General features: G+C 45.4%; 1 protein-coding gene across 9 annotated transcripts in view; it reads right to left on the reverse strand.

Moving 5' to 3' along the window:
* PRDM2 (PR/SET domain 2) overlaps positions 1-18161 on the reverse strand; it is a 118901-nt gene that overhangs the window by 34467 nt on the left and 66273 nt on the right. For 7 of the 9 annotated variants that reach the window (XR_012327958.1, XM_033843029.2, XM_073795755.1 and 4 more), the window contains 2 exons: positions 10108-10218; positions 953-5321 (listed from right to left, as the gene is read on the reverse strand). The exons of 1 other annotated variant lie outside the window; for it this stretch is intronic. Coding sequence is in view for 7 of the 8 variants with exons in the window: in XM_033843029.2 (XP_033698920.1) it covers positions 953-5321; positions 10108-10218 (4480 nt within the window). In the remaining variant the exon portion in view is untranslated. Of the gene's footprint in view, positions 1-952; positions 5322-10107; positions 10219-13841; positions 13900-15838; positions 15906-18161 lie in introns of those variants that run through there. One more of the 9 variants, XM_073795766.1, reaches the window with a different exon arrangement.

Consider the following 18161-nt stretch of genomic DNA (forward strand, 5'->3'; position numbering starts at 1 on the left):
TACCAAGAGTGCACTCCACTCACGTTTGAACTAACTCCGGAAGTCTGAGAAGTCAATGGAGCAAACTTAACTCCTGCCCTATGTTTTCACCGGTCGCCAAGAACGGTTCTTAATATAGGAAGAACACAGGATAAACAGTGGGACCACCTCAGAGCTGAGCTAAGACGGGCTCTGGCATCACGCCGGGGAAACAAAGGCACTGACAAGCGGGGTGACCTGCCCTTCGTCCCCACCCGCACCTGAAAGAACCATGCTCTGGCCCTTCGGCAGGCACTCTCTCCTCCTCCCGCCCGTGGGAATCTGGCTGTTTACCACCCTATGCCTGAGAACAGGAGCAAGTGGGAGGACACATGGCATTTTTAAAAGGAATAGAGTGCTGTGTTTTGATTTATTTTAACCAAGAGGCAAGTTTTTAAAATTAAAACACAATAAAAGCAAGCATGGATGGTAAAAAGCAGTCTCAGCTGCTAGAACTGCACTTAAGTCACAGAAATATTACACCAGATTGTACTGTGGTTTTAATGAACTCCATGATCCATCTTAACATAAGAAGTAAGCTATGATCAGAAAATAATACCAGTGACACTGGGATACCACCCAAGATATAAAGGAAGTTTGAGAGAATTTCACCTTTTCATAGTAGGGTGCTCTGGGGAGCTTTTCATGGCTTCAAATCCAATTCATAACTGGCCCTATTAGAGAAACTGTACCACTTTGTGAGTCCTACGCCTGAAGTAAGAGCTGTATGTATCCATCTCTACAACAGCCAAAGCACTGACCCTCCTGCACACCGGCCTACACCTTAAGCAACAGCTATTTCCTTTAAATGCTTATGTCAAAATCGTGCAGGAAAAGGGAAGAGAAGCCATTGGGCAAGGACAGTGTTTTCTTCCAACTGTCCTCCCCCTCGCTCTGGAGCTCTGAATTCCTCCGGCCCTGGAGCCTCGCTTACCTGAAGTCCTTCAGCTCCTGCTTGCCGCTGCCGTCCTCCCTCCTGTTCTCACTCGGGTCGGCGGCAGCTGCCAGCTGCAGGCTTCGGGTGATCGGCCCCCCACTTCGTTCTCTAGATTTTACACTGAACCTGTCTGTCCGCTTCTTACTGGCCAAGGCCGACTTGCTCTGTAAGACAGCTCTGCTTTTCTGTGCCCTCACGTGCAGGCTCCGAGACGTCTTGCCCGAGAGCTGAGCTGCATGATTCCTGGCTGCAGCCTTGGGCTTCTTGCTGTCGCTGTGAGTCATTTTGGCCATTCGTATCGGGCTTAAGTTCCTTAAGGAGGAGCTTGGTTTTTTGGACTTAACCGAAGCTGCAAATTTAACATTCTGCTTGGACCTGAAGGACGAGGAGGGCGGTGGGACCTGTGCAGGGCCCGAGCTGCGAGCTCTGGTCTTGCCCAAAGGCGCCTGCATGCTTTGCATTTTGATCTCTGCATCCGCTGTCCGTCTGCGGTGGCTGCTGCCGCTGTTCCTGTCACTACTTGCAGGTGATGGGTGTCCTCCTTTCTTGGATGAATGGGAAGCTTTTCTCTTGGAAGGAGAAAGGGGTTTCTTGGGACAGCTGAAAGCGGCGTGCTTGTTCAGGCTCCCGATGTACGTGAACTCTCTGTTGCAGTACGGACAGATGTGCGAGGACGACTCAGGAGCATTTTTTAGGTCGGCTTTCTGCTTTGCAGACTTGTTTTTCTGAAGGATGGCTTTCTGGACAAGCTGGTTTTTTTTCTTCAACGCATTTAACTTGAGCTTATTTGAGGACATTTTGCTGAGCTCAACGCTAAAGTTCAGTCTTTTGGGCTGTCCCATTCGTCTGAAGGCATTCTTCCCAGAGCTGTCCAAAACCACCACACCGTTCCTGGGCTGCACAGTCTGTTTCAGCGGGACTGGATTTTTCTTCGGGGTATACCTCTTCTTGTCGCTAGCGGAAGCACATGCCAGGATGTGTTTGTGCAGCTCAGGCATGTTGTCCACACCTTTCCCACACTTGGTGCAGCGAATGGCGGTAGTAAACGTCTGTGGGATATTGTGTGTAGTGAAATTTGTGGCCGTCACACCAATGCCTAGGGGGTTGCGGTGATGGTACTGAAATGGAGGTGGTTTAAAGCTTGGGTAATGCTGATTGAGACCCAATCGAACATCTGGATCTTTCGTCTTTATTCCAGAAGCCATTATCTTTATGGTCGTGTAAAGCTCTTCTGAGGAATCGTTCAGCTCCTCTTCTTCTTTAGACGTTTCTAAAGGGTCTTCCGGCAAACTCTGCATATGCTCTGCGTGGGCCTTGCTGGGATCTGTGAAGTTCTGGGGCCTCAGGGTGCCACTTTCAAACTCATGGTGTGTGCACAGCGTGTCGGGGTGGAGGTCTCGCTGGTGCTGCTGCAGGTTGCACAAAAACGCAAATTCTTTTTTACAAACCGAACACACAAAGATATTCCCAACTCCATGAAGCAAAAAGCGATGTTCTGACAAATCAGTTTTAGCCTTAAAGAGCTGCACACAAAATTCACATTTGAAGGGCCATTCCTCAGCGTGAATGGATAAATGTTTGGTTAGATCTTTAATGGAAAGGAAAGGTGATTCACAGACGTTGCAGACAAAATTTTTGTTGAATGTCTCCTGAACGATATCCCGCGCAGTGGCAGACTGGGATTCTTCCCTCGCTTTCGGACCTTCATTCTCCAATTCCTCCTGTTTAAAAGATATCATGGGCAGAGAGGCTTCCAGATTATCCCCAGAGGAAACCACAGACGATACTGCTGAGAGAGGAGGTGGCGAAGGAGAAGAGGAGGAGGACGAAGAAGAGAACGAAGGCGAAGCAGATGAGGAGGAAGACGAAGAGAGCGTCGGAGGCCCCGGTGAGGCAGCAGACGTGAGGGGCTCCACGGAAGGAATGGGAGATGGCGAGGGAGACACCGTTGGGGAAAGAATTGGAAGTGGGGACTGTGCGGTGGCGTTCGAGAGTGGAGAGGGACACGGATGAGGGGATGCCCCGGAAGAGGGGGCTGCAAGAGGTACAGTGGGAAGCAGCGGAGGGGGTGGGGTGGCAACAGTTAACACAGGAGGACAGGGCTGGGGGGAAGAGGGATTGGTTGGGGTCAAGAGAGGCGGCAGCTGCCCGGAAGAAAGGGAAGATGTCTGCAGGGCAGGTGACGAAGGAGGAGATTCGCCAGGCGGGGCAGGTAAGCTAGAGTCGGGACCAAGGTCAGGGTCCGGCTGAGGATCTAGGGGTTTACAAGGACTGGGGCTCCTGGTCACGTCTGGAGCATTTTCTACAGGTAAGTCGACGCCATTGTATTCGTTGAGAAGGACCTTCTGTAGCATGCAGGTGGTTGGCTTCTTTTTCTTCGCAGCGCTGCAGGCTGGCTGCACCGGATGGTTTTCTTTGAATTCCTTGCCTTCAGAGTCACTACTAGGCTTTCTATGCACACTGAGATCTAACACAGATTCCCACTGGACCGGAGCCTTGCCTGTACCCTCAGCCTTCTGTTTTACACCACTGGATAAATCCAGTGGCTGCTGGTTGCATACGTTGCTAAAAGTAGAACTAGCTGCCCACTCTTTAGATACTTTATATTCATCAAAGCCTGGAGGGCTCCCAGTTTCTCTCTCATCTCTCCCAGACAAACTCCATGCTGGTGAGTTGCTATGACTTTCTAATTTGGGCTTTTTGGAACTCAGAACTGCCTCAGTCCACATGGCTTTCCCATCGCCCGGCTTCCCAAAGTCTCGAAGGGCAGGACTGTGCTGTGGAGAGCTGGGGGGAGAGCTGGTCCGCCTCTTAAACCTGCTCGAGGTCACAGGGAGCATCGACGCAGGCGTGGACACACAGACAGGACCTAATTTAGGTATTTCAGTGGCTGAAATCCCTGCAGGAGGAGTCAGTTTCTCCTGCGTTTGAAGCAGTTGTTTGAGCTTCGATGACAAATACACATTTTTCTCTTTGTGGAACGGAACGGCCTCTGTGGTTGATATGCTGAGAGGCAGGCTCAAGGAACACGAAGGTGCTACGGCATCAGACTCGGTCTCGGCTTTAATTCTGGGCAACACAGGAGGACTGGCAGTCCTCCGTTTCTTGGACTCACTGTTCGTGCTGCTGGAAGGCTCTTTCGGAAGATCATCTGTTATAGGGACCTGTGTGGTCTTTATATTTTGAGTTATTTCCACTGTAACCGGAGTGAGCAGACAGTTGATACCGTACAAGTCTGCCGAACTGGATTCCATCTCAATAACATCACAGTTACTGGTGCTGCAGCTGGTCTGAATTTTACCATCAATGTAGTAATTTAAATTTTCCGAGATATTGCTAGAAATATCCATGATGTACACGTCGTCTGCCTCCGCGTCCTCCTCTGGCTCTGTGCTGGGTACGTAGACACTCTGGGCGGGCGGGGCCTGCTCCGCCGGGGGCGGCTGCTCCTCGAGGAGACCCCCTTTTCGCCGCACACCTTTAGGAATCAGGTGACGCTCGTGGACCCTGCGCTGATGCCGCCTCATGTTGGTGTGAGTTCCAAAAACCTTTTTACAGTACTGGCACGGATGAAGCTCCTTAACTTCTCCGTTCTCTTCTACAACAGAAGAATTTACCGTGTCTTGGGAAGCCTTCTCTGAATTCAAGGTCAGAGAGTCTTGCCCAAGACTGGGAGGCTGCGCGTCATCCTTCGGAGGAGCGCCGTCCCCGGGCGCCCTGCCATCGGCTGGGGCCTCCGGTGGCCGGAGCGTCAGGCTGGGCTTCCGCTTCAGCCCCGCCTCGTGGCGCCGCTCGTGCCGCCGCCTGTTGATCTGCGTGCCGAACGCCTTCCCGCAGTACTTGCACTTGAAGGCGTGGTTTACCGTGGATATGTGGATGTGCATGTGCCGCTCCAGCCCCTGTTTGGTCGTGAACTTCCTCTCGCAGTGCTGACACGGGAACAGAAACGTTTCAAACACGTCACCATTGGCCTCTTCTTTAGCTTTGGGAATTCTGACGGCAGGTGCTACCTCCGGAGAGTCTTCAAGAGCGCCCAGCGGAACAGTCCGTGGCTCTTCTAACAGATCCTCTGGGCTCTCGTCACACCGCATCTCCAGCTCTCCCGCGGCGCTCCCGCCTGGCACGCCAGCTGCCGCCGCCTCCTCCTCGTCCAGCTCCCCCTCCTCCCCCTCCTCCTCCTCTTCCTCCTCCGCGTCGTTCGCATCGCTACGCGCCGCGTCCAGCTCTGCGGCCGGTCCCACCTGGGGGTCCTGGGCAGGGGGCGGGAGGGCGGGCTCCAGAGGCACATCCTGACTCACCACCTCCTGAAGGGCAGCCGTCTGCTCGGCGGCGGACGCGGAAGGCTTCTCGTCTTCGTCTCTGGGGCCTGGAAAGCACAGGGAGGCAGAAGCATGGAAGTCAGGGCACACACCAGCCACTTGTGATCAGTTTCCATTATTCACGTTATTTCTCTGATCCCCTAAATGTGTAAGGGAGGTCGTAACAACACACAGCTCTGCTTTCTCGGTTATAAAGCTGTACTGCATAAAATTCCATTTCACTCATTCAACAAATGTTTACAGAGCACCTGCTCTGTACCAGGCAGCTCCGTGGGCAGTGAGGATACAATGTGAACAATAAATGCCTGAAGGAGCTTAGGTTCTTTTGTGTTTCATCGCATACATATAAACAACATTTTTGTTTACAGAAACTGTAGTGCTTAAAACTGTGTCGGAGGGCTTCCCTGGTGGCGCAGTGGTTGAGAGTCCGCCTGCCGATGCAGGGGACGCGGGTTCGTGCCCCGGTCCGGGAAGATCCCACATGCCGCAGAGCGGCTGGGCCCGTGAGCCATGGCCACTGAGCCTGCGCGCCCGGAGCCTATGCTCCGCAACGGGAGAGGCCACAACAGTGAGAGGCCCGCGCTCCACAAAAAAAAAAAAAACTGTGTTGTAGTAGTTGATACTGAAATTCAAGATACTATGGTCATGAATTCCAATTTTTCATGATTCCGAATGGAAACCAGAAAATTGCTGAACATATTACCAGGTTAGATTCTCAGTGGTCTGTCTTGAATGCAATGATTCTCTCTCCCTCCTCCTGACTAAAACTATATACTGAGAGCTAGAACATTTTCCAAAATCATGCAATCATCATTTTTCATGTAAAAGGAACTTCGGAGCTCACTTCTTCCAAGGCTGATTAAATTATGGAGGACTCAGGAGTACCTCAGAGAAGGAAAAAGAAATCTGAAGTCACTTCTGAGTCTCTGTGCCCAGGAGGAATCCAGCCCAGCCCAACCTGAGGTTAATGGTGCACAGGTGGACTCGCTAGCAAGGTGACAGGCGAGCAGAGACCTAAAGAAAATGAGTCATGCAAATATCTGGGGGACGGAAGCCCTCTGGACAGAGGAAACAGTAAATGCATAAGCTCTGAGTCAAGAGCATGTTAGATGTAGTCAAGGAACGGCCAAGAAGTCGTAGAGGCCGTAGGGCGAGTGGGGGCGGTCCATACGGGGGGAGAAAGGAGAGCAGGAGATGAGATCAGCTCATGCAGAGACTTGTAGGCTGTTGGCCTTTGCTCTGAGTAAAACAGGGAGCTATCGGAAAGTTCTAACAGAGAAATATATGATCGACTGAAATACAAGAGAATCACTCCAGGTGCTACGAGGAAGACAGGAAACTGTAGGTGGACAAGGGTGGAGGCAACCCTACTATATGCTCCAGGAGAAGAGATGAGAGTGGCTTGGGGAGGTGGTAGGAAGTCGTCAGACTCTGGATTATTTTGGAGATGAAGCTGACAAGATGTGCTTGTTGACTGACTACGGTGGGTGGTGGTGGAGGAGGAAGGGTCAAGGAGGATTCCACAGCAACTGCCGTTACCCTGCTCACTAAACTGTATTAGACGGAGAGAAAAGCAAGTCTGGTCTGTGTGCGTTTGTGTGTGTTGGGGGGAAACTAGAGTTTACTCTGGATGTGCTGAAGTTTGAGGTACCTTACAAATATCCAAGTAAAGATATTAAGTAGTTATATATGACTCACGGTCCAAAAGAGGCTACGACTAGAAATGGCTAAGTCCTCAGACTAGAAATGGCACTTGGAGCACGGGTCTGGACGAGGTCACTTGGAGAGCGAATGCAGACAGAAGAGGGGGGATAGCTGTGTCCCCCCGATGACTCCAGTACCCAGGGTTCAGAGGAATGGCCAGGGAGGTATCTGGAGAGCCAAGAGAGTGGCGGCCCTTAAACTAAGGAGGGAGTGATCAGCTGTGTCCAGAACTGCTAATGGGCTGGGTAAGATGGGAGTGAGAATTGAACATTCCATTTGCTACGGTGGAGCTGTGGTGATGGTGACAACAACAGTTTTGGCGGAGTAGTGGGGGCAGAGGCCCCAAGGAGTTCAGAAGAGAACAGAAGGAAGGAGAGACAGGGAGACTATAAGCAACTCTCTCAAGTTTAGCTGTAAAGGAAAGCAGAAAAATGGGGGTAGCGGCTAGAAGGAAACACAAGGGACGGCAAGGGCCTCTGAGACAGGGGCTGGCACAGAGCGTTTAACGCTGGTGGGGATGGCCCACGATGCCGCTTTCTCTACAGGACCACCTAACTCTCTGCTGAACTATACCCCTTTTACTGCAGATACCTCAAGGTTAAGAATGGGTCTGTAGAAGAAGCAGAGCTACTCTGACTTCTCCTGGTTCTATTAACTGGCTCTCCCCCTATTCACTGGACAAGTATTTACTACACATCAGTACTAGGTGAATAAAGCCACCAAGATCCTTATCCTTATAGAGCTCCACTTTAACAGGAGCGAGGCAAGCAGGCAACATTACTACAATGAATTAATGGTCAAGCTTATGGAAGTACATGGTTAACAAGGTACAGGACAGAAGCACACGGGAGGAACATCCAGCGGCCTGGTTAACTGATCAGGGGAGGCTTCTTAGAGAAAGTACTAAGCAGGCAGAACCTGAAGGACAAGGATAGAAGAGGAAAATCAAGCAGGAGCAATCAAAACATGCAGCACACTGTAAATCAGTGTGGACTTAGCTGGAGGCAACAGGGAGCCATTAAGATATTTTAAAGCAGAAGAGTGCCATTTGGGAGATTTGGCTGCAGTGTGTATCAAGGGGTTGGGGAGAGGCAGAAAACCAATACTGATGCAGTGGCATCAGAAGGGAGAGGTTGGCTACCTACACTGAGAGATGGAAACGGAAAGAAGCAGAAGAGGCAGAAAAAAAAGCGGTCAGATCATGGAGATACGCTACCAGAGTCCTGTAAACAAACTTGGTGACTGCCTGGATACCGGGGACAAGGAAGGGTTTTAAAAGCCAACCTTTTCACACTCTGCACATGCAAGGTATTAATGCAAGCTCAGTGATTCCGTCCTAGTCCTCCTGCTGTTTCCTAGGAATACCGGTCTTCCTTTTTCCCCATCTACCGCTACCATCCACTAGCAATTAAGGTTTCTGCCTCTAAACGGACACCAGCCTTCTTTCCTCCAGACATATTTCTTAAATTGCATGAGGTTTCCTCGAACTGGGAAACCAGTCATTTGATGGTAGTAATGTATTTCAAATTAGGGGCTAACTCCCTTTCCAAATACATTTTCAACAAAGACCCAGCACACTGCTAAAAAAAATCAAAATGAGACAACAGAAATGAAAATAACATCTCTAAGGCTCAAAAATTTCTTTATACAGTTCATTTTTAGCCAAAATCCATGGCTTCTTTTAATGGAAGTATTTTTTCTATGATTGGTAAACAATCCCAGATTTAAAACTGCCCAAAGTAATATGAACCAAAATGTGCACGGCTCTATGAACCAAAGCGTGGCCACACTCGAGGTCTGGTGAGTTTTAAACATAAACAGTGGTTTGGGAAACACAAGGAAGAGTCTGAACTGTTTGCTCAGTAATAGAGACTACTTTCTGAGGACCAAACAGAACGTGCAGGAGAAGCTGACAACCACAAGGTACGGAACCAATCAAATACTGACCAGCTGCACCACAAGCAGGCAAAATATTAAGTATCTTTTTTTCACAGGACCTGATGTTGTATCAGGAAAAAATAACTGTCCTGAATTACTGAATGGGAGAGGGGACTGTTGGCTTGTTAATTCTGCCACTAATAGTAGTAAGGTTCTTTAGTATTTTTGTCATTGTTCAAACAAACGTCTTAGCAAACCTGCTGTTAGCAGGCAGAACTTTTTTTTATAGGGCTCTGGGAAATAAATTTGTCTATTCTTGCTTCGTAAGATGCCACAGAAAATTACAATCCTTTACGAATGTCATCCCCACAAACAGTGCTAATAAAATGATTATAAAAGGCATTCACAGTATTTTGCTGGGGTTTTTTTTTTTTCCTGCAAATGTTTTTTGAAAGAGTCACAGCCTGTATTTTGAAAGCTGCCTGTTTGGGTCACTACGAACTCTTGAGCAAGCCCGGTCTGTTGCATGAATTTGCCACATAACAAATTAAGACACACACCGTCCCCCTCACTTCTACTGGCAAGAGTCTCGACATGGTGTCTCAAGGGCACCAGGCACAGGGCAATCTGCCTTCCCAAGTAACATTCAATCCCCGTCTCTGGGAATTCTTACATCGTGGAGGGCCTAGAATATGAATTCTCGGAAGGGGCTCTAAAGAAGAAAAATTTGTGGGGAGAAACATGAAGAGATAAAGTAGGAATTTAATTTCTAAGAAAAAAAACAAACTTTTCATTCTATATACTTTTCATTCTGATATATAAAATCAAAGGTGCTTGATATGTTTTAGTGAGCTTTTAATTAAAGTAAAAAACGTAAAGAAAAGTATAGCAAGGTGAGATGTCTACAGAGTAAATACACTGATGTGCTCATCCCAACCCAGCGATGGACTAGTATTGGCACCCCAGAGGCCCCTCCTGTCCCTGCCAGTAAATACAATCACACGGTATGTTTCATTTTATTTTAACCAGGGAGTAACTTCATTTTTAACAAGGAAGGTCTTCAATGATTTTTTGAAGGGGAGGTGAGACGTGTAAGGTTCAACTTGCCACATTAAATCCAGGCGACCTTTCTGCTGTTTAACCCTTTATGGTTATTGGATGATTCTCAGAGGGCGTTCCAAGGAGATACAAAGTCAAAGTAACTGGTGGCAATGTATACCCGAATCATACGGGTCCAAAACCCAAGCTTACCTTCCACAGAATCTCTCATATTTGCAGAGGTGGAATCTGGCTCACTTGTCTTCAGCTGTATGTCTTCAGTTTTGTTTGCTTTGTTTTTATTTTCTTGGGATTTCTTCTTCCCTGAAACACAATATTTATTTGTTTTGTTCGTTCAGTCTCTCATTATTATCCTGAATTCTTGGGGACAATTACTAATTCAAACACAGCAAACAGTATATTTCTAGGCAATTATCACCCCAGATTCCTGAAGAAAGACAATGAATATGAATATTTTTAAGTTATGTCAAAGACAAGGAACCCAGAAATCCTATATTTTTGAGAATCTCGAGTAACAGTTCCCCTCCTAGCTATAATAGCTATCAAACTAATATGTAAAATACTCTAAAAAAGTTAACAACACTGATGTAACAGGAAAATTAGATAAGAGCACTAATTTCAACGCCACACAAATAATAGGAACTGGCAGAAGTCTACATATTTGTAAGAAGCACATTAGAGAAAAATAACATGTTATAACTTGGGCCCTTTTAGTTAAGACATTATTCAGACTTGTCAAAGTAAAACAACAGAAGCAGAGATGTTGCTGAATGGCAAGGGATGCTCCCATGCACCACGGCTCAAATATCAAGTGCACAGTAACCCTGGATAATTCACTGTCAGCCCGCATGGCACTCTGAGGGTCCCAGGTCCAGCACAATTCAGCATTTCATTAACAACTCGCAGAATGAAGTCAGGAAACACTAACTGCATTCCAAGTGACAACACAGTTCAGAAGATAAGACTGAAATGCAACACATATCTGATGAGCTGGAAAAATGAACTAAAGTCACCGAGATATTCAACATGGAAAAACAATTCTCTGTGGAAGTACTAATACTGAAGGCTTGGAAGCTCAGTCTCTTTGGGATTTAGTCAGAATCTGCGACCTTGTTCCACTTTTTCCATTCTACGTTTCTTACTCCTGGTGGCTGTTGGTTTTCCGTTTCAGATTCAGAGTAAGTCCCTTTCCATCTCCCCAAACCTTCCTTCTCTTTCTGCAACGCTCTCCCCAGCCAGGCCCCAAATAGCTCTCAGAGCTGTCCTTTCTCTTTCAGAACAAGCCTCCTGACACCTTTATCGCCGGTCTAGTAAAACGACAAACTAGAAACCACTCAGAGCCTCTGGAAAACGGTATTCTCCTTAACAGAGAATCACTAGAGAGGAGAATAATTAACTAAAATACAGACAACAGATGAAAATGAGGTCAGAGATACAAAATACCACCACTGCAAAGATCGGGATTAGAAACAGAAACATCAATTACAACACAAAGCAAATATTAACCCTAAAAAAATCCCCAGATTTTGATAAATACTTGAGATGCAAACAAGAAAAATAAAGTATAGAGTACTTAATAATCAGCCACTTAATTTGTTAGTCTTAAAAAACAAATTCTAAAATACCATTTTAAATCCCTAACTCTTCAGCCTGTTTAAAAAAAAAAAAAAAAGAAGCTGTTTTTTTGCAATTATATAAAACCTTCACTCGAATTCCTGATAACAACACACCAATCCGTTCACTTCTAAAGGCAGCTGAAGTGGAACCCAGGACACAAGCATATACTTCACTGGAACCACACACTCTGGTGGAAACAGAAGCTGAGAGTCTGCCTGGAGATGGCCCATTTGAGTCTCCAGGTGGAAGGGTTATAAACCAATCCCCTCTGCAAGGGGCAAGGACATGAATACACCTTTTCATATTGTAAGAAGTAACCTCCTCTTTCAAGTCTTTCTGCCTTTGTCAACTTAATAGCACTTAGCCTAAATCTAATGATGACAAAGGCTCTTGAAAACTACAGCTGTGTTTTAAGGGAATTGGATTCAACCAGTTTTCTTATCCTCATGATGATATATGCCCTTCCTTGTCTGTGATGCCCCGCCCACATCAGACTGCTGGTAGCAAACAATGCAAATATAAATGATTACCTAGCTATTAACATAATTGCTCTAGCAAGTGCAGTTCACGTCTGATGAGGTTCACAGAAAGGGCTCCTAGTGCCCACAGACGCCTGATTCAAAAGTTATATTCAGACAGTTTTTTCCCTGGATCAAAACCCCCAAATTTTTATATCAGTACCACCTCATGTACCCCAAACAGGACAAACGAATGTGACCCTTTTCTTTTTTTTAACTAACCTCTTACTTTCTACTTTGTACAGGTATGAACTTTCGAAATAAGTAAAACTGGAGGTGTAAACCCTACCTCTTACGCATAAACCTTACATACTTTTTTTTTAAAGTCACACTGTAAAATACAATAGAAAAACAGATGTCAATTTGTTGTAATACAATCCCTTGCAAAAGCAATTCAAAAAATTTCCTGAAACCTATCAAGTGCTATATGAACCTGGTAGCAGGTTGTACAAAAAAAATAAACTGGCCTATATGTATAAATAGACTATTAAATAAGTAAAATTTCTAGATTTACATAAAGCAAAGCACAACTTGAACAGTACCTTTCATTAATATGTACTAAGAATGAAATCATATAACTAAAAGGTAAAAGTGCTATTTTTAGTTTTATTCCCTGCATAAAAGAATATTAGAACACCTAGCTGATACTGAATGTCAAATGCCTTATTTTTAGACTCTCCAAACCTAAGCAGTGAGAAGCTGCACCACCCTCAGATCCCCCCACCCCCGTGCCACCCCTGGTATCCTCTTTCAACACCAGGACCAGGAAAGCCTGATCTGCGCCCTGGGAAGACACGCCACTTGCGGGACACGTGCATTCTACTCGGAGGACAAACAAGAGTACCCACCACAGGCTGCTACAAGCGTCCCGACCACAGCACGCCTGACATCTGGGGAGATCACTCGCTGCTGTGGGGCTGTCTGAAGCATCAGAGGACGCTCAGAAGCATCACTGGCCTCCACCCACTAGATGCCAATGGCATGCCCCTCCTTCTACCTGTGACGAGCAAGTGTCTCCAGACGTGGCCTAAGTCTCACCCGAAAGGAGGGAGGGGCTGTCTCTCTACGTTGAGAACCACTGGGCTAAACCAATACGGGCTCCACAGTCTACATATTTATAAACATTTTTTAAGTATTCGAGTAACACTAGTACACCAATTCTAAAAACTAAGAAATGGAACAATTAAAGTTACCTCCTGAGTGCCTCTGGTGAACACTGATAGACTTAGTTTACGATGAAAATGAGTCTATCATGAATCTAATCATCACTCATTCATGGAATTGAGATTATGTGATACATAAAGTGATTTTCTCAATCTTTATCAGAATCATCTAATACCTGAGTTACTTCCCATTAGGAGTGTAGACTAGAGATGAAGGGGCTACTGAAATCACCTGTCCTACCTGCTATTTTTTCTGAGAGAAACTGAAGACCAGGGTCCCAAGGGGACTGACCGATCAATCTATGACAGAAGTCTGAACCCGGGTATCCTGACTCACACTTAGGTATGCCGAGTGTCACTCACAAAGCCAAATATTGTAATAACACCCGGTGGCACCTGCTATATTTCCTTAAATCAATACATTTTCCCCCCGATACTTGGTTTTCGTTCTATATGCAATCAAATTAAAAGAAAACAAAACCAAAAACAACTCATAACCAAAAACAACCTGTAAGGACTTTTACAAAGGGAGGGAGATGTGTTAGTTCCTGTCTGTGAGGCAGGAGGTGCCTGGAGAACTGGTCCGGCAGAGCCGCTGGGAGCCTGGTAAGTACACGTGTGCACTTACCCTCAGGTTCCTGAAGGGTCCTACATAGAGGCTCTGCCAGCTGCGTGCTCCAGATGGTCTAAACAAGAAAGATACAGGAATGAAACACAAGGAAAGTGGAATGCAGACAATGACAAAGAACATAATGAAGGACAGGACAAAACTTCATGTATATAAGGAAAAGAAATACACACATAAAGATGAAGAAAACTGAATGAAACAGAAGGAAAGGAGCAGTTATCCACTGCAGCAAGGTTCTCCCCCCACCACCCTCCCCCAAATAATAATCTTTGGTTCTTAGTTGGGGATCGGATGTGGTATACTTACTCTCAGGCCTATCCCATGCCCATGTTGTAAAACTGATGCCCTTACCACTTAAGTGCCATTCCGCTAGACGGCCCGAAAGTCCCAATCCATGCCTCTCATTTTACAGACCCCAAGGACCACAGACATGAAGTCATCTGCCGGAGGTCACACAACTGAAGTAAGTATCTCTGGAGGAGTCAGAATTAAAACCCAACCACGACGATACCGAAAGTGCTCTACTACATAAAATTAGTTCTTCAGAACAATAATGCATAATATAAACATTCTTTACAAAGCACTTTATATCCATTATTGCACTCGTTTTCAACGGCAAATGAAAGTAAAGGGATATAAAGCCTTTCATTACATCTAAAGAAAAGGAATGATCAAGTTGGAATGGAGATTTTTTTCCAGTTCAATTTTATCTTATGCCAGAAGCAAGTTATCAGTCAACAGCACGGAACCCCAATCTGAGCAAATATGTTCAATAATATCAATAAAATTGGATTTTCTAGAGAAACAGCTACCATATAGAGAAATCAGACGGCCACAATGACTACATTTTAAAGGCAACATGTGGCATTATGCTGCTGGTGCCTGCAATGCAAGGTGCAAAACCAAAATCGCCTAAAGCATCACATGAATAATTTAAGTTCTGGACTATTTTCTACTCTTCTGATGAGCTAGACAGACACCAGGAAATTCTAAAGAATAATGTTTCAGTTAAAAATGTTCAGGCATCAGAGAGAATGCAAAATTCTAGAAGGCCTGCTCAAGTTACATTAAAAATTCATCACAACAGTGAAGGCTCATGCATTTGGTGATTGAAATGAATTAAATTTAGAACCATATGTAACTCTACGTGCACTGCCTGCCTCCTCACTGGGGAGCTACCCCACTCTGAAGCTTAAAATCAGAATTCAGTATCAGTGCAGGGAAGCAGGTCCAGCCCATCTTTGTCTGGGGAGCTTACCGTCTTACTCAGATGCAAAGATGATTCCAAACCAGGCAAGACCCACAATCACACCATGAAAGGTCATCAAGGAAATAGGCTGACCTGAACAGGGACCAACCCTGACCCCCCAGAGGGTGGGTGTGCCTGCTGCCTCCAGTTCCTCACTCACTCAGCCCTTCATCCCTGCAACGGAACTTTCATCCTCTCTTCGCTACCGGAACTCCACTCGGACGGTTACCTCTGATCTTGTAATCACAAAACCCCTAATTTCTTTATCTGCCCCCAAGTCTCTCTTTGGCATTTGACAGTCTGATCAGTTTGATGGGCTTAACATCTTAAAATCCCTCTCCCGAGCCTTATGACATTACCATCTAGACTGTCCTCCTTCTGTGACCATTCTATGGCAAAAATCTTTCTCTTCTTTCTATCTTGAAATGAGAGGCTCCCACATAGGAAATCTGAAGACTGGACGCATGCTTTCACCCAAGGTTGAAGAAAGGCTTCAACAAAGTATTCAGCTAGGCAGAGGATACAGATCTTAGAGATGACAACAGACATGGAATAATGGAATTAATGGGCTGTATTAAAAGGTAAGAGAGAGAAGAACCCTAAGATTTGAAGTAGAAAGAGCCCTGAAGACGGTTTAACCAAACTTCACAAACACACTTCTCTGAGCTTTCTCTCATTTACAAGAACTGCCTAAAATCTCACAGCAAGTTTGTAGTAAAACTGGGACTTTTATTCCCATCCAACTCACCATTCTATCCACCGTGTTCTAACAGCCTTGTTAGTGACACTTTGTGGGTTCCAATTTCACCCTTGAAAAGAATTAACAGTGCCATATGCATTTCAGGCAAGTCTGAGAAATTCATCATGAACGTACAAAGTCATTATGCATCTTTTTCAATATCTGAAAGGCAAGGGAGTGGTTTTCAAGACAGCAAGCCCCAAACAAGATGAAAAGCTTAACTGGGGAAAAAGCATAAAGTTCATGTTAAATGACTTCTTTATAGGATTAAAAAAAAAACCCCACAAACAAACAAGATCTCTAGCAGATCAGGTAGTAAGGAAGGGGAACCAATGGACAACAGCAAAACTGTTAGCTGAAAGAATGGCCAAAATGATGCTGTGTGAGCTCCTTGAGGGTGGTCAGTTAGACCTCAGCACTGCTTCACATCTGCCAGTGGTTTAACCTTCTGCAGTGGGTGTGATGAGTAGAGGGAAAAGAAGCTGGAAACGGATATACAAAACTAGGTTTTCCACGAAGAATAACAGGTCATTTCAATAATCTTCATTTTTGTTGTTGTTTTTTTTTTTTTGTTTTCGGGCTGTGCCACGCGGCACGTGGGATCTCAGTTCCCCGACCAGGGATCGAACCTGTGCCCCCTGCAGTGGAACCGCAGAGTCTGAACCACTGGATCACCAGGGGAGTCCTTTCATGTATTCTTTAAAAAAAAAAAGAAAAAGATACTGAGTTTACTACCCTGGAAATCATCAGAAGGAAACCTGTGGCAGCAGGCCACACGTGAGAAACTGCAACCAGAAAGGCTTCCCTGTGTAAAGGTCGACCATGTCACCACACACGCAAGAACGTGTTTATCAGATGATCAGAAGTGGCCGTTACAACTGGCCAAGGTGAGACCAGTGGGTAAACAAACCACTTGTGGCCTTAGCCCCATCAGTTCGCTGTGTTTCAAAGAGAGGAATTTAAAGCAGTAAGATGCTGCAACAGTTGGTTTTTACGAAAGTGATACGCTATACATTTTCTACAGATTTTTTTCACACAGAAAATAACCTTGAAATGTACCTGGTAGTAAAAAATTCTGTTACGCTGCTTGGGCAAAATTTCAAATCTTTTTCTGTAGTTAAACTCCTCACCAAGAGCTGTCTGCAATCCCGGAGGCAAATTATAAAAATAAAACCTCTCTGGTTTTAAGTTGCTCATGGTATTAAAACAGGACTCTAGGCTTTGCTTCAACAGAAACAATGGAACAAAGTTCTGGATTTTTCAGCGCTGCAGATCACAGTATAAATTCCTGGAATGCTTGCAGCCCGAGTGAGGGATGGGGGGGGGCGGGGGAGCGGGGCACAGTCTTTGCTGCTGTGGAGGCTCTGGCTCCCTGCCTCTTCCAAATGTCAGGCTGATGGAAGAACAGCGATCACATCTGAAGGGAGCTTTTAATTTCTTTTTTTAAAAAAGGCTTTTAGTGGCTTTGACTGGATAATTCCAAACACTAGAAATGGTTCCCCAAATAAACTTCAGTAAATTCAAATTAAGAAAGCTTCAAATTTCCTTACACTCTTGGGAACCTCAAGAAGTCTTGTGGCATAAACAAAATGTTAGAGACTAATTAAATACCTCTGAAACTTAAACAAGCTGCTAGCCTGTTCTGTTTTACAATCATTTTAATTTCTCAAGTTCTTCTCATGGATTTTCAGTAGTCTTTATTTTACAGGAAAAAAAAATGTATCTAAAGTCTGAAAACCTTACATATAAAAAGTGAATTGGCAACTGCAAAGTAAAGAACTTAATTCAAAGTTCAGGTGTCAGTCCCCTGTGGCCAAACAAACCAGGCCTGGGAGCTGTGCAGGGAGGTGGTCTGTTACAAGTGCCTGCGACCCTAAAACACAGGGGACAGCCACACCCTCGAGAATTGGTCAGTCTCAGCAAAAGGAAAGTCTATTTTCTCCTCCCAAAGCCCATGATAAGTTTTACAATGCTATACCCTGATGAATTAATTACAAAACTTAGTTTAAAAATACTTTCAGGAAGTAAAATCTAGATATAAATCTGAGGCAACACAATTGCAACATGTAAAATTCATCCTTTACATTTGTATACAGAAATGCCCACAGGAACAATGGTCAAGCCATAACACCAATTCATAAAATCAGGCTAAAATTTATCCACAGATGTAAACCAAAAGGATCTGCATTAAGATGTTGGCAGGTGGCTCCTGGTGACAAGATTATTGATGAGGGTAGGATACCTGTTTCTCCATCTGTTTGTATTTTCTAATTTTTCTAGATGAACATTTGGTTACATGCTGCAAAAAATAAATGATTTTTTAAAAAGAAAT

This window comes from Tursiops truncatus, chromosome 1 (genome assembly GCF_011762595.2).
Source record: "Tursiops truncatus isolate mTurTru1 chromosome 1, mTurTru1.mat.Y, whole genome shotgun sequence".
In the NCBI taxonomy this organism is placed as follows: Eukaryota; Metazoa; Chordata; class Mammalia; order Artiodactyla; family Delphinidae; genus Tursiops; species Tursiops truncatus.